Raw genomic sequence first — 23,854 nt, 5'->3', positions numbered from 1 at the left:
AACATCCTCCTCTCACTCCTTAGCCCTTCTGCCCCTACAGATGGTCCTGCAGATGAGGCACTACATGGACTGCCTGCCAGAATTTTGCTGAAACCCACTGAACTGCCCCCAGGAGTCCACCTCATAAAAGTCCCTTCTCTCTTGGATTGACAACTCCTAGACTCCACCCCCTGTCAGCAGGAAGCAACCAGAGTAGCCGTTGGCCCTCCCCCAGCAGCAATCAGTGTCAGGGGAGTGTGTAGGAGGGTTAGAGCGATGTAAGTAAATAAGGGAAGGGAAAACCGGCTCTGGGAGATAGCAGCTTCTCGTAAGACAGAGGAGAAAGGCTGAGAAGACATGCTGCCATGCGTGGGGGAGGACTTGGGGAAGGTGTGGAAGTGTGGGGAATGTCATAGAACCAGTAAGAGGAAGAGCCAGGACCCTGGGGCCCTGTGAAATACCCAAGTCTGCCCATTTAGCAGACTCCCAGCCTTAGGGCCCCTCCCAATTCTAAGGGATAAAACTGTTATTTTCCCTTCCTTGCGGGCCCCTCTTCTGTCTTCCATGGTTGCTCAACTCTTTTTCGGTGCTAGGAACAAACTTGGCAATCCTCCAGTGCCCGCATTATCTCATGAACCCAGAGTGGTCTTGGCCTACGCAGAGCAATTTCCCTCCTTTTCTGTGGTTCATCCGCCTTTTCCAGCGTGGCTCTGCGCTTAGGCTGCACCCTGGGCCTCTAAGTAGGACTCAGGTCTAATAACCTAAGAAGTAGGCAGAGGAGCAGGCGAGGGACCGCTGCCCTACCGGGGCTAATTCAGTGGGCCCCAGGAGCTGGAAGACGCGGGGCCCACTGCAGCCAAGGCAGGCAGCACAGTGATACTGCAAGTACCTATAAAGAGTAAAGAGGAGAGGGATGTGAGAGTGTGAGCTGTTTCATAAGTGACTGTGGCCCCCACTCTGGTCCTCTGGGGGGTGGGGGTGGATAGGAACCCTTAAGCCGGCAAACTTTACCTCCCTGCCGCCAGCCCACACATAAGAGAAAACATGATAGTCACAGTCACAAAACTGGGACCGATTTGGGGCAGGAGAGCAGCCTGGGAAGATGTGATGGAGCAGGGAGAGCCAGAGAGGCCAGGCTGAGTCCGCTGCAGTCCAGCCCCTTGGGGGACATGGACCTGAGCAAGGCTAGGTTGGGAGCTGGACTCAGGTAACTTGGAGAACTACCACGGATAGGCAGGGAGCTGGTGATATCATGCTGGTGTGTAACTGGGCAGCTGGCAAAAAAAAAAGACTATTACTATGGACAAAATGTTGAACTCAGAGCTCTAGGGATGGAACCCTGGGTCCAATGGGTGCTTGGGAGTTGCCAGTGAGGGGAGGACAGCTGTGAGCTCCATTCTGCCAGGGGGTGGGGAAGGGGAAGCGCCCACTGGCCTACATAGGGAGGTATAGGGTTGTCCCCTCTGTAAAGGCCTTGAGGCTGCCAGAGAGGAGACAGAGCAGCCTGGGTAAGCAGGTACCCGGCTAACTCTACCCCCAGTGAGCCGCTCTAGACAACTTCCCTTGGACTGGCAACCAAACAAAAACCACCCGGAAGTCTCAGTGCAGCTGGTTTTTATTATTAAAGCCAGGGTCATAAAATGGTTGCTCCTGCCCTCCCATATCCCTCCCGCCTAGAGATGGTCCCATCATGTGAAGACTTGGAAACGTCCATGCTCAAATGAGAGAATACCGGGTGAGATAGGCTCAGATGTGGTCTCTGTGATTGTGTCGGCTCCCCCAGCATTCCTGGAAAGACGGCTTGGGGTGAGGCTGGGCAGCCCCAGCTCACAGTGCTGTTCCCGAGAATCCGGGGTGGGCATCAGGAACGAAGGCAACGAAATAGATTGAGCTGGCCCCCACGCTCTACCCTGCTGAAGCTGGGCCATAGGCTGGTTTTTGTAAAAATGGTTTAAAAAAAACAAAAGAAAACAAAAACAAAAAACAAACAAACAAAAAAACCAAACCCCAGCCATGAGCACCACCCTCTCCTGAGTAGGGCAAAAGGAAGCCCCAGCTCTGGACTCTGAGGTCGGAGGCATTTGGCCTCTGCCTGGCATCACCTCCCTGGAGGCAGACAGCACCCTGAGGGAGGCCAGGCGGGATCCTGAGCCCCATTTGTGGTCCTGAGTGGCCTCTGGGGTCTTGAAAGAGCTTCAAGATGGCTGTCTCCCCACTTTCCACTCAACAAGCCTGCAGACTCTCTAGGCCTCAGGAACCCTATGAAACTTGGGCTCTTTGGATTCCAAAGATCTGAACTTCTCCTCCAGCCCAGCTGTGGGCTGCAAGTGGGTGACAGGCTTGATCCGAAGAGCGGGGAGAGCCTCCTGGTTCTTCTGGTTGAACAGGCTCACCCTACGCTCCAGCTCGGGGCTGGTCTGGGCTGAACCTGCCGGGGTAGGCTGGACCAGGGGTGCTGGGTCCAAGGTCTTATGGGATGGGCAGGGGTCCTTGGACAGGGAGGACATCAGGTCCTGGACGGTGGCCTCTGCTACCTGCTGCTGAGGGGGTGGCAGCAGCGGCAGGGGAGAAGGTCCTGGCTCAGAGGACGGCTCTTCTCGGGGGGTGCTACAGTCTGTGGAGGAGCCCAATGTCTGGCTGCTGGCACTGTGGGCCCTGGTCACTGACCCACAGGTTGAGTGGGAAGTGGTCTCCGAGGTGGCACTGGTGCAGGTGCTGTGGCCACTGAACTTCAGAGGCAAGTCAACCGAGAAGAGGTCTGAGGAGATGTTGGGCTGGTGGATGTCTATGGCGGCTGTAGTGACTACACACACTGCTGGCTCTGGGACCCCACTGTCTGCAAGAAAGGGAATATTGGTCATACTTTGCCTCTGCCCTCCTTGCTGGACTCTGAAGCCTGGTGTGGGTCTGGGCAGTAATTGTGGCCAGGCTTTGGGAAGTAGCCATGGTGAGGCCGTTGAGGACCCAGGTCATTATCACTGTGTGAACTGAGGGAGATGGCTATCAGTCCACCTTGTTGACCCAAAGTTCAGACATGTGACACTCAACCAGTTACCCATAAAGAAGGAAGACAACACTTCCCAGTGGAAGCTTTAGAGGCAGGCTAGTGCCCTGCCCTCGAGGCCCACACTGCTTAGTCAGTGGAGGCTGCTGTCTTCTGGGTGCTGGGATGGTCTGGGAGTACAGATCCGGGTATAAAATCAATCTTTCCCCCAAAGAAACACACTAGGTGTCCCCTAAGATTTCAAGGGTATGAAGAAAGCATAAAGCATGTCAGGCCTGCTGTCCCTTTAACCACTTAGGTTGAGTAAGTTTGCTTTCCCTCAGGGCCACCTGAGCATGTCTCCAGTTGGGATGAGAGATCACCTGAGTTCTGGGTTACAGCCCCCTCCCTCTGTAGGTTTCCACACTCAACTGTCATGGGTCAGAGATTGATTGCCCCTACCTTGGCATCTGCAGGCTCAGCTCCAGGGCATCAGAGTTTCAGCTAACAATCTGCTGAGTATTGAACTCTAGGTGTTTGGACCCTGAGCTCTGCCATCAAAGTCTACAGGATGCCAATGGTAGGCCCTGCTACCCTAAGCCAGGCCAGACTGTACCTAGCCTTGGGTTTAGAGCTTGCTGGGTCACAGGTGTTCTGGGGCTGCATAGTTCATGCAAACAGTTCCAACCCAGACTTACCACTGCTGGGCCCATTGTAGTACTGGCTAATGTAGCTGTTCATGTCGTCTTTCGCCATGGCTTCTACAGAGAAGAGGACAGAGAAGGGTGCATGTGATTACGTCACTGGTTTAAGCTAAACCGCCTTCTCTGAGCCGCTGTAAAACGGGGAGAGCGACCGCTGCACTACTGCTTTATGACGAAGACTACAGAACTAACAGGCAGGTCAGTGGAACCGGCAACACAGAAGGCATTCGATACATGCCCATGGAAGGCTGTGGAGGCTGCCGGGGACTTGCACACCCTCAGGCCTATCTGCCCGCTGAGATCTGCAAATAACAAGACCTGAGGCTACCTTCTGAGACACCTGAGTTGGCTGCTGAAGCTGGGCCACCTTCAGATCTGGAGGCCGAGTGGTAGAGGAACCGATCTTAAAAGTTTCCTTGGCCTCTTGGTCTTGAAACGCCTGTGGTCAGGGTGTGTTCTGTGGCTGAGGCCAGGCCCTGCTCCTGCATCAGCTAACACAGGTTCTCTGGCCTTCCATAGCCTTTGCTGTAATTGCCGTCTATTCTGCCACTGCACTGGGAAGCAGAAGTGACCGTTCCCAGCAAGCCGTGGTGGATGTAGGGCCAAGGGGTCAGACAGCAGGGGCTGCTCACTTAATCAGGTGTTGTTTTCTGGTGCCACCATTTACCTAGAGCTTGATCAGGTCATGATCCTTTGCTGGACCTCAGTGTCCTTGTTATATGAAGGTCCCTAGCAAGGCTCTTACAGACTGATGTAGCTGACCTTCATGGCTAGATGGCCCTGATAGCCCAGAAACTGACAGGGAAAGATGGTTGTCTGACCCTGCAGCCCCAGAGAGGAATCACGCATGCCTCCTGGATGCCCAGGCCTCTCACTGGGCAGAACAGCGGGGAAGAATCTGCTACCTCTCCAACCCGTTGCTGGGCAACCTTAACTCTTTTGTGTTCTTCAGGGCCACAATGTTCCTGTCCCTCTACCAGGTGTTAAAGCAGGGTCAGGGGCCTGGGGGGGGGCAATCACCCCTCTGTGGAGCAGGGACTCTCCATCTCACCAGGAAATGCACACCTACTAAGTGCAAGGCTTTACTAAACCTGCAACTGCCCTGCTTCTGGGAACCAAAGGCGACCCCACTGTGACTGTAATCCTTACCACTGCACTGCCAGACTGTGATTACTTAATATACGGGTCCTTTTAAAACTAAATAATCACGCCCCTGAAGCAGCCTCTACCCTGCAAATGTGTTTAGCAACTTCGTTTGCTGACTCACACCAAGCTCTGGCCCAACAGAAACCCTGCTCTCCTCTGTAGGCAAGACCAGCACTGGCCCTGCAACACTCTGCACTGCTGTGACTCCTACCCAGACCCTCACTACTGCCCCAGACCTGTGGGGGGGGGGTAGTGGCAGCCCGGAACTACAGTGAGCTGAGCAGCCTGCTGAGGACATCCCATGATAAAAATAAGCTCAGTCAAGTGACTGTCAGCCAAGACCTTGCTCCTGAGCACTGACTGGTCTGGCCATCTGTCCCTGGACAGCTGGATGACCTCCAGCTCCTGTGACTCAACAAGTCCAAAGAGAATCCATGTTTTCTCTCCCCAGTCCCACAGCCTTCACCTTGGTTAACAGTCCCCCATCCTAACAACAGGTCCTGGCCACTGCCAAGTGCCTCCACACTTTCCTTAACAGCACCCCAACTTCCATCAACAGTGTAGCTGGTCAAGGCACCGTGACCCCTCTGCCTAAGTCTTCTAGACTTGGGGGTGGGGGGGAACTTCATGGCTTCTTCTCTAGGCTTTGCCTTGCGGATCCACTAAATGTATTGGATGCCAATCCTGGCTGGCGGTGGCCACTGGGTCCTGTTCAGGGTGAGAACCTGTGCTGCATAGGTGTTTCCAAGTCTGAGGCCTACCCTGTCTCCTCTATTGCTGAACTTGGCCCTCTATGCCTCATGCAGGCTCCTGGATCCCATCCTCCTAGAAAAGGACCCTGGGGCTGTCCCCATCCATACAGGGGACCCAGAGCCTTTAAGAGCAGGGGCCACAGGACACTCAGTTCCCTTGGTATTTTGGTTTGACATATGTTGCTGTGGGACAACAGTCTGTCACTTATATTTTAAATAAATGCTGATTGGCCAGGAAGTATAAGTGGGGGCAACCAGGCAGGAAGTAGAGGCATGGCAATGAGAATTCTGGGAAGAGGGAAGTTTCAGTCTGCTATTGTGACCCAGCCACAGAGGAAGCAAGATAGCAAGATGTGACTGCCTCACCGAAAAAGGTATCAAGCCACGTGACTAACGCAGACAAGAATTACGGGCTGATATATGTTACAAGAGTTAATAAGAAGCCTGAGCTAATGGGCCAATCAGTTTATAACTAATGTAGACCTCTGTGTGGTTCTTTGGGACTTAAGGGCTTTAGGACCGGGCGGGGACAGAAAACCTCGGTCAATGACCTGTCACAGATCTGTAGGGCCTCCAGACCTTCTCCTCCCTCTCAAGAGGCCACAGGGACACCATGAAATGCCCTCTGCACTGTCACCCTGTGTCCTCCCTCTTCCTACTCAAACACCAAACAAGAGGCTTGTGACCGGTGTGAGGTAAGGGTGTGGGGCAGAGGAACGCCTGAACCACACAGCCGGCTTCACAAGACACTGCTCACGTTCCACCTCATGCCAAGCCCTTCCCTCAAGTTCTGTTCGATTTAGCTCTGAGGAACCCTAAGGGTCTGTGGAAGCAACTCACTGAGAACTGAGTCTGACAGACCTTGGTTGTGGGGCGAGAAGGTGCAAACATAGGCTTCAGATGAAAAAAGTCTGGGGCGGACACTTGCTGTGTGGTCTCAGGCAAATCTCTCAGCCACTCTGGGCTTCTGATTCCTCACCTATAAAGGAGGTAACCACTGCAAAGATGCTGGGGAGCTATACAGCTAGAAAACCCACTGAGTTATCCAGCCACAGACAGTACTCACAGGCCCACAGCACCCCTGCTGGCTCTGAACTCTCAGGATGCTTCTGAGGCAGACGCTCATCCCTAGGAGTAAGCACTTTGCAAACACAACCTGCCTAATCCCGAGAAAGCCTCTCTGAGTTCAGAGGTGGCATTGACTCCCTTGACCAGAACCGCAGACCTGCGGGTCAAGGAAGAAGGAGAAAGGCTGGTGAGGTGGCTGGGCCAGGCCTCCTGGTGATAAAGAGATGGCTAAGCTCCATACTACTGAGTGGCAACGGTGCCTGGTGCAGAACCACACATCATAGCGCCCAAGAGGCTGTGTCCTGATTCCTACTCCCATATTCCCGCTTCTCCATGACTCAGCAGCCCTCACTGAGAGAAGATGCTAATGTCTGAGCACCTGCTGCATGCCAGGCCTGATGGCAGCACACACACGACTGAATCCCCATGCTTTCTCAGTGAAGAGCTTCTGGGACTCTCAGACCAGACACGCTGCTGAACCAAGTAGCTCAGAAAGCACCACGACTTTTAGGATGGCAATAGCAGGGACTTGAAACCCAAGGTCCTGTGTAACTGTACAGATCAAGATGATAGCCCTGCTCAGGGAGGCAAAGTGACCTTCAAGGCTGAATTGGGATTTAAGCCGGACCTGGGTTCCAAACTCACTCGGGCTACTTCAAATGCTACTCTGTGTCAGGCTTTCTTAGGTTTATCCAGCAAGCCCTGGGGCTCCTGTGGTCCCCAGCACTTTTATCAGACCCCCACACTTGGGGCCAGCAAGGGTTCCTTGTGTCCAGGAGCACAGGTCCTGTCTCCTCCAAGACAAACCCTGGGACCAGCTCAATTTCCTGCTCCCTGCTGCTTGGCAGAGGGAAGGCCAAGGGCAGACTGGCCAGAGGCACTTCTGTGGCTGTTTCTCTGGACGCTGGTGCCGCAAGGGGGACGCCAAAGTTGTGATATATGGTGAAATCCGTGGCACCCCTACCAGGAGCTGTAATTCATAAGTTATGGGCGAGTTTCAAGACTAATAAATTTGGGAGAGAAGTATTAATGACTATACAGGGGCACTGTGAACTTGGCAGGCCCCAAAGCCTGGAACTTTGTAGCCCTGGTTTTAAAAATGATTTGTGCTAAAGCAAGTCTAAACAGAAGCCGGTCGGCACAGTCTGACTGTGACCTGCTGGCAACTTCGGGAAGCTCTTCCCTCTCAAGAGGAATGAGGCTGGGCTGGAGCTGGCTCTGGAGCTCTGGCCCTCAGCAGCAGCCCTCCCCCACTTAAGGAGTGACAGCCATGCCATGCCGAGGTGACGCTGGCCAGGTCCCAAGGCTCCTGTGACTCACTGCTGTGTCTGCAGGTTAACGCCTGGATTGTCTGTGTCCTCCTGTGCATGCAGAGGGCCTCTGAGCCCTGCTAGCCTGGAAGTCACAGCTACTAACAAATGTTGCCCTTTCTTAATCTTCGGAGTGGCCCAGGATGCTCTTCGCTCATCTGACTGTAATTTCTAATGTCGTGAAAATCCCACCCTGCACATGGCTCTTGATCAGAGAGGAATCAGCTGGGGGATGCCCCGAGTCCTCGGGACTACTACAGGCCATGAATCACGGAGGCTTCTCACAGCCCCTGCATCCTGCCCTCTGCTTCCGAGGCACGGACTGTGCCACCGAGGGCTCCGGGACAGCTGTGAAAATGAGGACTGGATTGTGTGCGGGTGGCAGTGACACACTTGTGCATTAAAAGAGAGGGAGGTACCCAGGGATGCCACAGGGCTAACAGGGTGCAGGAGTTGGCATGGAAGGCGTCTCCTACAGCGTCCGTTACCACTGTGCCCTCCCCAGTGTGTTAGAGTGAAGTGTCAATTCCTGGTACCAGGATGCGAGCTTATCTGGAAACAACATGAGTGCAATGAAACCAGTCAAAATGAGGCGATATTAGAGTAGGGTACACCTAGACAAATAGGGAATTTGGACACAGCCATAAAGGGAGGCACCACATAAAGAGGAAGGCCTCAGAGACTGAGTGTCGCCAAAGATTGCCGACAACCACCAGGAGCTACAGAAGTAGAAGGAACAGACGGGCTCCCATCATGGCACTCAGAGGGACCAACCCTATCAACAATCTGACCTCAGACTTCTAGCTTCCAAAACTGTGAGGCTATTTCTGTTGCTCAGCATTCTCAGCCTGTGGCATTTTGACAGAGACATCTAATAAACGGCCATACTACTCTAAGGGACTTGGGCACTTTACAGAATGAACACAGGGAACCAGTTAAGGTATTCTGCAAGGGGGTGACATGAATGGTTTTAGAAGCTTGCTGTATACTGGTGGGGCAGATTCACTACTGATTCCTCACACCCCCTGTAAGGCCATGGAGCTGGAGGCGAGGCCACCAAAGCCTCAAACTATGTAACTAGGGAGTGCAGCCTCCCTAGTTCTTTCTAGTCCTGCCCTTGATGCGAAGGTTGAAGTCATTCCTGGGTCAAGCTGGCTTTGGCAATCTAAAGTCCAAGGTCTAGGCCCAACATCATCTCTCCCTGGCTGTGTGGCTATTTTCTTTACAACCCTACAGCAGCTAAAAATCAGGGTCCCAGTGCTCTGGAGGCAGAGGTAGGCGGATCTCTGTGAGTTCAAGGCCAGCCTGGTCTACAAGAGCTAGTTCTGTTCCAGGACAGCTAGGGCTGTTACACAGAGAAACCCTGTCACAAAAAAACAAACAAAAAAATCAGGGTCCAGAGAAGCCTGGACAAAGAAATAGCCTTTGGATCTTGAAATAGCTCCATTGGTGCGGTACCTGGCTGGGTACTGTCCCAGGTACTGTCCCTGGCCCCCTTTACCACTCACGTTACAGCCCTCAATTTGCCTCATCTGCAAAGCTTAGGTCACAGGCTATTCCGGTTTTCGGCTTGGACTTCTTTTCTGGACTGTGGTAGGTGGCAGTCCACCATGAGGGTCTCAGACTTCCACCTACCACAGTGATGGTTAATGTTGGTGTTAATTTGACAGGATAATCACCACTTAGGAGACACACATCTGGGCAACGGAGGTTCTGAACTCAAGAGAGAGCAGTGAGAGAGGATCCAGGTTAGGTAAGTTGAGGTTGGGAGACCATTCTCGATCCCATGAGTTGGGGCACCAGACTGAATAGAAACGAAGAAAGCAAGCTAGTACCAGTTTTCATCTGATTCCTGACTGGAGCTACAAGGTGCCAACTCCACCCAGCCCTGCAGCCTTCCAGGTACGATGGGCTGCACTCTGTAACCATTTGCCAAAAAAAACCAAACCAAAACAAACAAAGCCTTCCTTCCTTTGTCAGTTTTTGTTTGTTTGTTTGTTTTTTGAAAGTACAGGAAAGTAACAACTATTGATTTACAATGGGCATTTGAATGGATCTCCTGGATCTGATTAATTTTTAGCTTGTGTCAAGATCCTGGCTAGATGCTCCTCCTGGGCTCTGGGAGGTAGTACTGAGGGCACCGGCTTCTGAGTGTCACCGCAGGTCAGGGCAGATGAGAAGGCACAGACCTGCAAGAAGTCACCCCACTACCTGGAATCCTGTGTCCCAACTTCTGTGTGCAGAGCCATGGAGTGAGGAGAGGGAGGAATCCTTGGGACTCAGGGGACCACGGGCTCACCTTGAGAGGGCCTCATCTCCTCCACAATGCTCTCGGCTGCAGTCTCCTCGGCCCACGTGCCGGCCTCTACCACTTTGTAGCGGCTGCGTGGCTGGCTGAGTACGTGTGGGGCTTGCAGTGCCGCCTCCCGCTCCGCAGCCAGATCCAAGTCCTGCTGGGCCAGGTGCGCGCGCAGCTGCCGGATCTCAAACTGCAAGGGGGCAGAAAGAAGGGTTGAGGGTGGGTGCGCTGTTGGGGTGGGGAAAGGATGGGGGTGGGGACAGGGGGTCGCAACCTCACTCGGAGCCTTGCACCTGGACGGCACACTAGGATGTAGGGATAAAAGGGCTGAGCATCCAAAGGTGGGACGCTGCATTCCTCAGTGTGATCTCACCAACACTAAACACATCAGAACCTTTAACAAGCAGTAAGTGCGACCCCTTGTCTCGGGTACTGTGAGGCCAGGCCCTACTCTAAGAAAATGGCAGTGACTAGAAAGACAGCTGTTGTTTGTAGGAAGACCACGCTGGACCGCTGGACCGGCAGTGAGGAAATCGAATTTGAACACGCCTTTAGCTACCTGTGTGCCTCCAAGGATTATTAACAGGAAAGCCCTCTTCAGGCGGCTCCCACAGGTGCTGAATGGAAGAAGACGCCTCACCCCCAAGCTAGCACACCTTAAGCGTGCTAGCTTCACATACATGCTGGTCCAGCTTATTTGTCTTCTAGTAATATCCATTTCCCTCTCCCACGAGTTGTGGGAGATGGCTCTCCGCTAGATAGTGCCGAGACATGTGACCTTGGGAAGGCCCTTCACTTTCTCTGGCCTCAGTTTCTTGATTTGTAGATGCAATTTTATATCTCTGAGTTTTATGTCCCTTTCTGAAGACATGGTAAGAAATAAAAATCTCAGCGGTAACACCATCGCTATCATCATCGTTAGAACGCTTCTTAGAAAGGCTTCTAAATGTCTGGCGTTTGCCACTGAGATAGGTGTCCTCGCTCCAAATCTTATAGGGGAAATCTGATATCTGCGTGTAGGACAATGAAGGGTCTGTGTGGGCTAAACAGTAATGAGTATTCACTGCCACCTAGTGTTCAAAGTGCACATTGTATCCCATCTAACCTAGCAGGGTGCCAATGCTGTGTCTGTTAACTATTTGTTCCTGTGGGGAGCCCCCAAACAGCCCAGACCCCTTACTAGAATGTGAGACTTGCCCAGTTCACTAGGTCAGAACAGCACTTCACTGTCTCCACAGATCTGCCCCTCAGTTGTTTTTATTCCACGTTAGCTACAGCCCAAACTGTCCTCTGGGCATCCCACCCACTCCCTAGTCCAGCTCCATCTTCAGCGGCTTTCCTATGCCGCTCACTTGTCTCCAGGTCTACTGCTGCCCATTGACTGACAGATGCATATTCACACATGGGCTCTGGCAAACCTAAATCAGATCACGACACCCTGTTGGTAAGTCTTAGTGGTTTACCACCTCACTTGGGAGAAAGTCCAAACTCCCTGCCCTTGGCTCAGAAAGCCTCCACACAGCAGCCTGGGTCTGCCCACCCTGCCAACTTGCTTCCTCAAGTCTCTGGCTGTTCTGTAAAGGCACAAGGCACTTTCCCAACTGTTCCCTCTGTCCCGGATCACATGGTTGATTGCCACTCTGAGGGCCTTATCCTGGTCTCTCACCTGCAGCAGCCTACTAGACCCTTAGTCACATGGGCCTCTTTGAATTCTCTGTATCACACTACTGCACTGAGATACTTTTGTCTCCCTCCCTCCCTCCCTCCCTCCCTCCCTCTCTCCCTCTCTCTCTCCCTTTCTTTCTTAGAGCCTTACACAGTCTCCTCTAGCTTCAGACTCTCCTTAAATTTCTGATGTTTGGCCCATGCCTTTTGGGTGCTAGGATGCTACCGTGCCTGGTTCCATGCAGCTCTGGGACTGGAACCCGAAGACTCCCGCACACTAGACAAGCGCTCTCTCAACTGTGCCATACCCATAGGCCTATTTTCGGTTTTGATTTATTGTGCATTTTTTTTAATTTTATGTGCATTGGTGTTTTGCCTGCATATGTGTCTGTGTGAAGGTGTCAGAACTCCTGGAGCTGGGGTTACAGATGGTTGTGAGCTGCCATGTGGGTGCTTGGAATTGATCCTGGGTCCTCTGGAAGAGCAGCCAATGTTCTTAACTGCTGAGCCATCTCTCCAGCCCCCAATTCATTTATTTTCATGAAGGTAAACCATGAGCACAGCTGAAAGCATTTACTGCCACCGGAATGGCCTAGCAGTGACCCGGCGTGGGACAGCTCCCAGGGTTAGTATCTGCACGCTTGTGTCTGGGACCACTCATGTTTCCAGAGAGTTTGTTAATCTGTCATTGATGGGCCTCTGGGTGGGTGCTTCTGCATTGGGAGCAGGGCAGGATGCTAGGACATCGCCAGGAAGGGGAGCTTTCTCTGAACTCTTGTTTCAGCCTTGTGTCTCTCTCCCCAGGCACCTGCCCCATCCGAAGCCTCTGTGCTGAGCCTCTGGTTTCATTTCTCCAGAGAGCAAACCCATGATGGCCTCTTTGAGGGAGGAGTCTGGCCTTCTGGTCAGACAAGCCTTGGAATATTTTAAATTTCTGAATAGACTTTTACCCAGTCCCATTGCCCTGATATTCATTTCACGCTATGCCCCCTTCCTCCCAGAATCTCTACGATTCTGAGGGCACAGCTGGCTCCGTTTTCTTCCTCTGTGGCCATGCCAGACACTATTTTCTCCACTTTGCCTAAAGCCCTTGAAGTCTGTATCCTCTTTGACCCACCCTACAAGACTGTTTCCTAGGCTCTACACACTTGGCTGCTCCCTTCAACCCTCATCTTGTGGCATCTGAGAGGCAACCAGATGCAAATGTGTGGTTACAACATCCATTAGCTTATCTTTCATACCGCCCACCCCCAGTGGTGTGCTGATAGAAAAGAAATAAAACCTTAATAGGGACAAAAATACCACGAAGAAACTTGCTACTTTGCATGCAAAAATAAACAAACAAAACAAAACAAACATTAAAAAAAACCAACTAACCAAAGCAAAAATCTGCTTAATTCCCAGTGTATGCCCCTTCTGAACTGCACGACAATGCCTATCATGCTTGAGTTTAAGCTATTAGTACAGTGTCATGGGAAACAGAGAAACCGGCAAGATCGGTTCTTCCAGTCTAGTAAGAGCCGTGACCACCAACGCCGGGATAACCTACACCCCCTAGAACATGCAAAAGCACAAACTCGGACCTTGTCTGTGCTGGTATGTATGCACAGGAGACACTCGTGTGCTGCTGAATACATGAAGTAAAATTAGTTTCTTCAGTCCTGTGGTTTCAGACTGAGCTAACTCTAGCTACAGCCCAAAGTAGAGACAAAGACTGTGCCACATAAACTGAGCTCTGATCCTTGTTACACACCCGGTGTAGTCTCAGCAATAGCAATCTTCATCACTGGCTGTACACAAAACCCTGAACTTGGTCACACATGATGGTGAGTCCTCGCTATGCTTTTAGCCCAAACCTGGGTCTAACATGGACCCCTAACCCCAGCGCAGCCACAGGTCCAAACGCCTGACTCCAGACACCGGATCTCAACAGCCCAGCAATCAAACAGGGCTGGCAGTCTCAAGGGTGTGAGAGGAGAAAACACGGCTTGCAGATTTTACTGGGGCTCTTTTGCAGGGAGGGAGGGGCCACTTCTCTAGAAACAGGGTATTGAAGGTCAATGAGAGCCCATAAGGTTACCTTCCCAAGCTCTGCGGGGCTAGGAGCCCTCTTGCCTAGGCTGATGGGAACTTCCCAGGGGCACATGCAGCCACTTTCTCCAAGGCCACACATCAGAGTCTGTGTGCCCAGCTAATGGCTTCCTAGGCCCCTCTGAAGGGATGCATTATTGATGGCTTGTAATCAATACGGAGCTGCTCTGGGGAGTCTCACTGGAATTCAGGCCAGCCAGCCGGAGGTCAGGGCCTGCCCAGGCCAAGACTGCATATGCCCAGAAACAAGTTTTGAACTGAAGACGTGAACACCAAGGCCATGTTGTCTTCTCATTCATTCATTCAAAAGTCAGGTAGGGACCATGTTGGAATTCTGCTGCACGTTTTGGAATGAAAATGCCTGCTCTGGCTTAAAGGTGAGTCCTGGGTGATACCAGGAAAGAGATGGCTTATGCCACTGCAAGGGACATATCGCCTTTGAGAATCACAAGCCTTGTCCTGGGGTAGTACCTGAGGATGCAGGGAAAGGTTACTAGGGAGATGTTTTAGGGACTTCAGCCTTTATTTAAAGAGCAACACAAAACAGCTGAAAACATTCACACAGGGAAGAGTGGTGGCATCAGTGCTATGACCCAGAGGACGACAGAGCACCATGCTGACTGCAGGCTGGAGAAAGGGGGATGTGGGGATCCCCACTGGGGCCTGCTGCAGAGATGGCCAGATTTGGACTAGGATGAAGGCTGGGCTGAAGGAGACAGGAAAGCCAGGTGGGAGGTGGGGGCGGTGAAAATGTCCCTACACGATTTGTTTTGACTGAGTGTAAGAGAGAGGGCAGCTTGCTATAGAGTTATCTGGGTTTTATTTTATTTTTTTTTCCATACAAGTGTCTGACTATGTAAACCAGGGTGGCCTCGAACACACAGTGGTCTACCTGCCTCAGCCTCCTGAGTATTGGTGTTAAACAAAGGTGTGAACCTCGGTGCTCTCCAGGGTAGGTTTTTAGACACTTTGTGTCAAGAGGATGGAGGGTGGCTGGATGCTCTCGGGCTTTACTCTGGCAAAGAATAGCTGATTCCTTATGCGAGCACTACAGAGGAGCCAGATGGCTTCTGCTCTGTCCACTGGCTGAGACCGCCCATGGGGGTTTCTCAGTGTGCCCCAGTGAGACCCTTAGGCACTGGCTCCTGACTCTCTTGCTATTTAACACTACCCCATGCAAGTCCCCTGGCTGACTGATGAGTTGTTAGCAGAATGGCAGGCTGTTATTAGTCAGATGAGTTAATTGAGGCCGGGAGGTGGAAGGAGCCTTCTGTGCAGGGGGAAGGGAAGGCTAGGACCACAAGGTGTGACAGAAGCAAAGCAGAAGATGGCACCCTTGGCGTCCATCCTCTATGACCATGTATCAGGGAACTTAGAGCCTTGCGGGTGGATCAGCCAAACAGTCCAGGTCAGCTGGTAGCCGCGGGAGAACAACATGAAGCCCCCACAAGAACAAAGCCGGACTTGAGGAAAGGCCCGAGCTCTCAGTTCATGCCTCCCCTCACACCGGATACATCCCTTTTTTTCTGGGGGTTCATTTCACTCTCTATCCAATTCATGACAAGTGAACTGGCTGATTGGAGTCTTGCCCTGAGACCCCAGCTTAGGCGCTGAGGCTAGGCTGGGGTAATGAAGTTCAGTATCTGCTAATCCTCAGTGTTGTCGTGAAGGCCAACCCTGGTGCTGATGACGCGAGCCTTTCCTGAAGAAAGATAACGTCATCCAGAGCCCTCACACACAACAGTGTGTAGCACATAGTGAGGCTGACACACACAACAGTGTGTGGCACATAGTGAGGCTGACAGACACAACAGTGTGTGGCACATAGTGAGGCTGACACACACAACAGTGTGTAGCACATAGTGAGGCTGACACAGACAACAGTGTGTGGCACATAGTGAGGCTGACAGACTACCCATGCGAAGGAGCAGGGACAAGCCATCGCTTATAGAAGCAAAAGCAGTTCATAGAGGCAGATGGGTGAGTAGCCAGGCTAACATGTAACAATCTAAAATGATGATTCGTGAAAGAAAACGAGCCAGGGATAGTGACCTACACCCAGAATTGTAACACCTGAAGAACTAGGTGGGGCAAGAGAACTGCAGGTTCAAGACCAGCCTGGGCTATGTAGTCCTTTAGTTACCTTCCACTGAGAAATGAGACTCAAACCACACTTTATGATTATAGAATCTGAAGGAACACTCAGGTAGTGTTACAGAGACTGGGCAAGGAGAAAGACAGTTCTTGAGCTTCAAGATGGGAGACAGGTTTATAAAAGTACTACACTTACCAGTGGAGGAGAGGGAGAGCCAATAGGAGAATAGAATCTGAAAGATGTAAAACCCAGTTGGAGCCCCAGAGAAGACGAATGAAAGAACGGGACAGAAGCAATAAATCACACATCTGGGAGCGTGGCTCAGTGGCAGGGCACGTGTTCACGTGTTCACTAGCTGTCTCTCCTCACAAGAAAGAAAAGGAAACCTAGCCCCAAGCTTCGTAAACTAATGATAGCCATCAGCTGAATCTATTCAAGAAAAAAAGAGAAAAAAACAGAAACTTCTAGGCCACATAAGCATGACTGGTGCAGCCCCCAACTTGTAGACCCCTGAATTCAGAAGAAATAACCTGTCCCCAGGATCTCCAGAGCTCACAAGAGCCTGGTCTCTGAGCAAGGTAGGTATGCAGTGCCTCCAATGACAAAATGAAGCAATTCTTCCACTAGCAAACATTATGCAAAAGCCCATCCCTAGGCTAGGGGAAAATTAAAGCACAGTCATGGCCCCACCCACTGCACACCATTAGGTAGGTATTTCTAATCAGATAACCCAACCTGGCCAGCAGGGATCCACCGAGAACCCCGAAGTGTGCATTACCGGAGTGAACCAGGCCCTCCACGGCGGCCACACCCAGCCTTCTCCACCCTTAATGGACTGGCCACGGAGTCCAATTGACATGGGCTGCAACCTGATCAATGTACACTTTGGCCAGCATCTCGATGGCATCTAATGCAATAGCAATAATTTGGCTCCGCTCTGTCAGTGCTGTCTGCACAGGCTGCCCTGCCTTCAAAGCCATCTGCCACTGGGAAGGCTTCCAATGTTTATCTCCATTAGTTTCACCATTGTTGGTAACAATAAAAATCGGGAGACGCTTGCAAACTAATGATTTAGGAGCAGGGTGAGGCTGAAATCGACCTTGGCCCCTTTCCATCCACTGTGGAGATGACTGGTAGATGGCCATAAATTTAAATTATCGTAAAAGGATAACATATGTTATTTCTCTGATGGCTAATTTTATCAGCTAAATAGGCTTGTCACTAAAGCTATCGGCTGTTTTACAAACCATTTCCCATGTTAAAAAATAATAATAACTCGACTTTCCCCAGTGGAAAATTTGAAAAGTCCAGGTAACAGAGGCTATTGTGCCAAAAAGGTGGGGGCTGAAGACTTCTGCAAGGAAGGAAGTAGCTCTTTAGAAGGAACCACTGTTGAAGCAGTATAGAACATGTTTCCTGTTATCCTGTCCTCTGGCCCATTCTCTCGGGTCTGGGCACAGCCTCAAAGGTGAGCAGTTTGTGCAGAGCTGTGAGCTTTGTTTGAAGTTCTCAGAACCAGGTGCAGAAAGAGGCCAGGATGATGGCCTTGGTTCATGCCCAGCCCTTCACACCCACAAGTCCACACACCCAGCCCTCTGCACCCACAAGCCTGCACACCCTGCCCTCTGCACCCACAAGTCTGCACACACAGCCCTCTGCACCCACAAGTCTGCACACCCAGTCCTCTGCACCCACAAGCCTGCACACCCAGCCCTCCATACCTAGCTCTGGCATGTGGGCACATGGGGTGTCGTACCCCTCTGCTTTTTCTTCCTTAGACATGTGTAGAACTTGGGCGGAAATTCTCATCTTTCTTCTTGGGGAAACCGATCAGGGAGACAATCTCTTTCAGGGAGGATTTTGGTGACTTGGGACTGTGCCTCCCATGATGCAGGAGGGCTATGAGCCCATAAAACTCATTTTATGGGTTAAATGATAGTGTAGTGACTTTTTTCTCTTTGGGGGTACACAGGTGACTATCATCAGCATCTAGTATCTTTGAGTTTTGTAAAATCGGCAATAAAATAAGGGCAGAAGAAATGCCACCACTTCTAGACCTGGCAAATAAAGACTCGTGACCTGTTCTCCATTCTCCTTTCTTCCATACTGCTGGGTGGGGAAGACCCAGAGGAGCCACACAATGGAAGGAGCCTGGGGCCAGAGGGACAGTGGAACATATAGTTCCCCATGCTCTGTCCACTGCAACCTGCCCTGGCAATGATAAGAATGACAATCACACTCCTCATGGGTTAAGTTTCGAGAGTTCTCTGTGTGTCTGTATAAGCATTCACATATGTACATGGGTGTTATAGGTGCACATATGTACAACGTATGGGGAAGCCAGGAGTCAACATTTGGATGTCTTCTTCGATCGCCGTCTACTTTACCTTTTGATACAGGGTCTCTCACTAAAACTGGAGCTCACGGTTTCAGCTAGGCATTCTCCTGTCTCTACTTCCCCAGTACTGGGGTTACAGGTATGTGCCACAAATACAGCTTTTCATGTAAGCGCTGGAGATCTGAACTCAAGTAGGGCCTCAAGCATTCATGACAAACATGCTAGCATCTTCCTGCCCCAATAAATGCAGCAGCTAGGAGTACCCACCATTACTAGCCATGCCTTGTGTGGACACCCTATTCAGTATAGGGAAATGACCCAGAAGCCTGGGCTCTATTTCAAAGGAAACTACACTCAGGTAAGGGACAGCCTGGGAAAGCCTCAGTCTTTCCATCTGGAGAGAAGTTAATAAAACCTAGCCTGCTGATCTTGACCACATGTATTTGACAGCACATTTGTAAATAATGAGCATTCTGGAAGCCCATTTAGGAGTGTTTGTACTGTCTCATACATCGAGAACCTCCATAGAGGTCATTCAACTAAACCGCCCCTCACAGCTCCTGTGCAGTAACAACTTTGTTGCCTCTGTCTTTCCGTATAGAAGCTGGTGCACAGGGATTGGAGAGGAAACAACAAGTTGCTGGAGGAGCAAAGGGAGGAACCAGCTTGCTGGAAATTCCTGTAAGCATTCTTTTGGCACCCTGAAGCCTGCCATCCATTGGATGCCTCTAAGTCGAGGCTGCACTAAGGGGTACACCGGTACCACAGGGCTCCTCAGAGGCTTGGCCCCAAGTCACCCTACAGTGATCCCCAGACCCTCAGTATCTCTCCTAAATCTAAAGGCGAATGTGGCAGGGTAAGGAAAATCCACCTCCTTTTTAGTCCCACGGAACTCCACAGAGTACAAACACTAACTCCCCAAGGATGCCAGGCCAGTCTGTACTAGTGAGGGTCAAGAGCAAAGAGCAGAGCAGATAGGGTCATGCGGTGTGTTTCAGAATTACAGCAAGAGCCTGGGCATTGACGAGCATGAAATCTCAGAAGCAACTCAGGAGGCAGAGGCAGGCGAATCTCTGTGAGTTCGAGGCCAGCCTGGTCTACAAGAGCTAGTTCCAGGACAGGAACCAAAAAGCTATGGAGAAACCCTGTCTCGAAAAATCAAAAAAAAAAAAAAAATCTCAGAAGCAGCTTGTCCAGTGACTCAGAAGAATATGATGCCACATGAACGGAACCATTGATCTAACGTGCCTTTGATATTTAAAATGGCTGGGACCGAGAGAGAGAGAGAGAGAGAGAGAGAGAGAGAGAGAGAGAGAGAGAGAGAGAGAGAGAGAAGGTCCACATTGCCTCCCCGGACAGCCACCAGCTTCTTCCTCTGGGATCTGTGTCCATCACAGGGATTAGATCTCTGGCTGTAGTCCCGTCAGGGGAAAAGAAATCATTAAGTAGAGGCCCTCACAGCTGAGGGTTGTGGGATCAGTGCACCCCACAGTTGCAGTCATGGACAAGAATGGACTACCGTGTGTCGTCCCTAGTCAGGTCCTCTGGGCCCCATTTCCCCACAGGCTCTGAGGAATGAGAAGGTGTCAAGTGGTCAGAAGGGATTGTGGGAATGAGGAAAGCAGAGAATCTCTGAGTTCTCATGTGGTCGGTGCATGCAACTAGAGTGATGGTCTGGAGATGGTCTGGGGCAGGGCTAGGAGGGCAGCAGGCTGGAGATCCTGGAAACACTCCAGATTATTGAGGAGTCTGGGCCAATGCCTGCAAGGGGACCGGGATTCAGTCAGTGTGAATCAGGCTGTCCCTGCCTGACATGAGCAATATTCTTTTGTTTTGTTTTTGTTTTTGTTGTTTGTTTTAGACATGATCTCATAATGTAGCACAGGCTGAGAACTCACTACTTAGACCAAGCTGACTCTGAGTTCTCAATCTCCTGCCTCTGGGCGCCTCAGGCATGCACTGCCAGCTCTGAGCAATGCTTTCACCGAGCCCCCAAAGGAAACATGGGATAAGGAATAGGTCCGAACAAGGTGGGCTGAGGAAGAAGAGCATTATAGGTAGGACACCTACGTCTGTACCTGGCTCTATGAGGGGGGTGCCTGTGGGCAATTTACCACTCAGACTTGTTACTAAAGCATCTCTATGCAGGAGTGAGCCAGCAGCTTGAGTTAGCCCGTTAGTTGGTATTTAAATCTCATAACCTCCCTTGGGGTTTTAGTACTACCTCCATTTTTTTTTCAGATTAACAAAACCAAAGTTCTATCCACATTCAAACCCCACAGAGCCACTAAGCAACAGGGCTGGCTTGGACTCAAGTCAGTCCCTTGGCCATTCCAGATCACCCCACATGCTGCCCTAAGATCCTCAGCTGACACATCTCCTTGGGGCTAGCTGTTGTGTGGCTGTCCCAAGCTTTGGCTCATCCTGCAATGTGGTGCTGTCTCTGGCCTCTGGGGAGTGGGCTCCGGCTTTGGAGGGAAGTAGCCTGGCTTCCTACTCTCTCTGCAGGAGCCAAGCCCTGCTCCACCAGGCGATCTCCTTCCCCTCCCCCTCAGCCCATAGGGATCCCAGCTGTCTATCCCTCTCTGCAGTCTTAACTAAGATGACAGGCTTCAGGTGCTTTTTAAATTAAAACAGTGCATCTCTGTTCATCTCTTTCCCAGATGTCACTACCTGGCAAGAGAATCTTCTTTATTTATTGCTCTTTCCTGTACAACTCTGAGGGAGTTCCCTCCCCAGGACCCTGAGGAAAGAGCCTAGATGTGGGGAGTGACTTGAACCTGCATGGCACAGGGCACAGGATATGCTGTGAGTTTGCCATTAGGGGTTTCTCCTGGCCATGAAGCACCATGTGACTGATGGTGGCTTGTGCTAGGGCTGTGCCCTGCTGGGCATCTGTCCATTTAGGATGCAGCAGTTTTGAGCCTCTCAATCTGCCAACAGCAGCATATTTTCCTGCTGTGCAGGGACCAAGAGTTCTCTGACCCACTCTGCAAACTGGTTTCTGGGCGATGCTCGCTTCCAGCTGCCTCCCCTCGGTTTCCCAGACTCCCAGCCTAAAACCAGGTCTGTGCTCACCCAGGGGGTTGCTATTTCCCTGGCTTTCTGTCCCCACCTGTCCCCTCTCACCCACTCCACAGAAGCAACCAGAAAGATGCAAGGAAGATTAACATTCCCACAGAGCTACTTTATCTTTTCCCAGATGCCTTAATCAGCCCAGAGCCCATCCAGCCCAGCCCTCCCCTCCACTGCTTTTCCTGGCTCACAAAGGGCATGGCCATTGCAGTTTAGCCTAGTTCCCTCTCTCACTCTGTAACTGAAGCCTCTGGCCTGCTCTCCTCCCAAATGGCTTTGTCCAGCCCAGCTCCTCTGCAAATCCTCCCGCCGCCATTGTCTACAGGGTCCCTGCGAGACATGCATAGTACCAGGCTGCCTCTACATATGCTTTGGTCACCAAATGCAGTCACCAAAGCTCCCACAATGAGAGAACTGGGCCATAGTCCATTTGGAGTGGTGTTTCTGGTGCCCTGCTCAAGTGCAGCACAGAGCAGGTCCCTGAGACCAGGCTGGGTACACTTCTGAAAGATCTGGATAGCCAGCCTCTTAGGGGCTGCACTGCTGTCTTTTCAGAGTAGAATCCCATATGGACTGCCGTAGTCCAAGGGGCCCCTGGACAACGTGCTAATGGTTGGATCCACAGTGGTTCTTCCAGTACCACAGGGACACTTGGTGAAAATGAAAGGCCATGTTCCCGAAGCACAGAAAAAGAATTGGTTCATGGACAGACATCTCAAGGGGTTGATTTAAAAATGCTGTATGCACAGTCCTGTGGAGATATTTCCTAGGATCAACCTGTGGTGATACCACACTCGTCTGCTGGGTGGCTTTGTCACTGAGGAGCCAAAGGAAACACTAAACACACATTTATTGAACTCTGCAGTGAACGGAGCCTGGGCTGGGGCACAGCTGGAAGCTGAGCGAGGCCTGCGTACTTCCCTAAGCTCTGGCTTCCCTAAGCTCTGACTTCCTGGCATTACAGGGTCCTCAGCAAGGCCTGGATGGAGATGGGTAGACCTGAAAGTGTTACTCACCCCTTGCTCCTGACAGATTTGCGTCAGCCTCTCCAGCTGCTCCTCTTGGATGGCCTTGGCCTTCTCGTACTGCTGAGTAACCATCTCCACCTCCAGCTTGACCGGCAGGACATAGGCTGAAAGACAGAGGGAGCCATGTGAAGACTTGGCCAGCGACTGGGCTTGGGCTGGGGAGCTGCACGCCCAGCATTCAGCCAGCAGCTGCTTTAGAGCCCAGACTTAGTTTGTGGAGCTGGGGTGGGGGAGGTGCCCAAGGCATCCAGAAAGTACAGAGGGGCCACAAGCCAAACCCAGCCCCTTCTCTTCCATAGTGACATAGCCCCAGATTGTTGGTATAACTTTTTATGAAGAATGACTATATTCTAGCTTCTGTTATAGTCACAGGGGGTCATAAGACAAATTCTGTCAGAGTTGGGAACCTCAGATCCTACAGGCATAGGGTATAACTGAAACACAGTCAACAATCAAAGGCTAGTTCTGAGGTAGGCATAGGTGGGTAGACAGACAGAAAACACAGTCAACAATCAAAGGCTAGTTCTGAGGTAGGCATAGGTGGGTAGACAGACAGAAAACACAGTCAACAATCAAAGGCTAGTTCTGAGGTAGGCATAGGTGGGTAGACAGAAAACACAGTCAACAATCAAAGGCTAGTTCTGAGGTAGGCATAGGTGGGTAGACAGACAGAAAACACAGTCAACAATCAAAGGCTAGTTCTGAGGTAGGCATAGGTAGACAGACAGACCGACTCTATTAGTGTGTGTGTGTATGTGTGTGTGTGGGTGGGTGTCTCCTTTTGCTTTGTACCTTCCCCCTCTATCCTTCCTGGCTATGATGAGGGGTGGTGGTTGGCACTGGTATAGCCATCTTGAACCATGAAGTGACTCTGAGGAGTTGGTTACAGGCAGCACAGCAACAAAACGGGAAGCATTTTTAGCATGCTGAGTAGAGAGCAAGTGTCATAGGTGGTGAGTGACATCTGCCACCTTCTGCAGAGTTCCCAGAGAGAGACATGAGCGTGTGCACTGTGTATGTCAGTGATATTCCGGGTTTCTGTTACAGATTATCCTACCTGCGATACACAGTGAGATACCAGGAGAAAGCCAGGGCTCTGAGTATGGAGTCCCCACGATTTCTCAGCTAACAGTAGCCCCACAAGCCCTGCCCTTGGCGGGGGGTGGGGGGGTCTTTGAACTTAGCAGCTCTAGAATCCATAGGAGTCTGAGAATCAACTCCAGATCTTGACCTCGGCAATTTACTCCCTAGGGTCAAAGGCCAGCCCTTTCCAGTTTTTCAGAGCACCCAGTGACAGGTGACATGTGTCTCTAAGCATTGT

At 51.4% G+C, this 23,854-nt stretch overlaps 1 protein-coding gene across 3 annotated transcripts in view; it reads right to left on the bottom strand.

The window, feature by feature from the left end:
* Window positions 1-1,592: 1,592 nt before the first annotated feature.
* Window positions 1,593-23,854, bottom strand: part of Tmem266 (transmembrane protein 266) — a 108,674-nt gene continuing 86,412 nt past the window's right edge. For all 3 annotated transcript variants that reach the window (XM_057766206.1, XM_057766207.1, XM_057766208.1), the window contains exons 8-11: window positions 22,522-22,637; window positions 10,242-10,431; window positions 3,661-3,723; window positions 1,593-2,815 (exon numbers count right to left, since the gene is read on the bottom strand). In XM_057766206.1, coding sequence (XP_057622189.1) covers window positions 2,223-2,815; window positions 3,661-3,723; window positions 10,242-10,431; window positions 22,522-22,637 — 962 coding nt within the window. In that variant the 3' untranslated portion in view covers window positions 1,593-2,222. The remainder of the gene's footprint in view (window positions 2,816-3,660; window positions 3,724-10,241; window positions 10,432-22,521; window positions 22,638-23,854) is intronic.

This window comes from Chionomys nivalis, chromosome 4, assembly GCF_950005125.1.
Source record: "Chionomys nivalis chromosome 4, mChiNiv1.1, whole genome shotgun sequence".
Taxonomy (NCBI): Eukaryota; Metazoa; Chordata; class Mammalia; order Rodentia; family Cricetidae; genus Chionomys; species Chionomys nivalis.
Note: the sequence above shows the minus strand (reverse complement) of the source record. Positions and strands in the feature narration are given on the sequence as shown.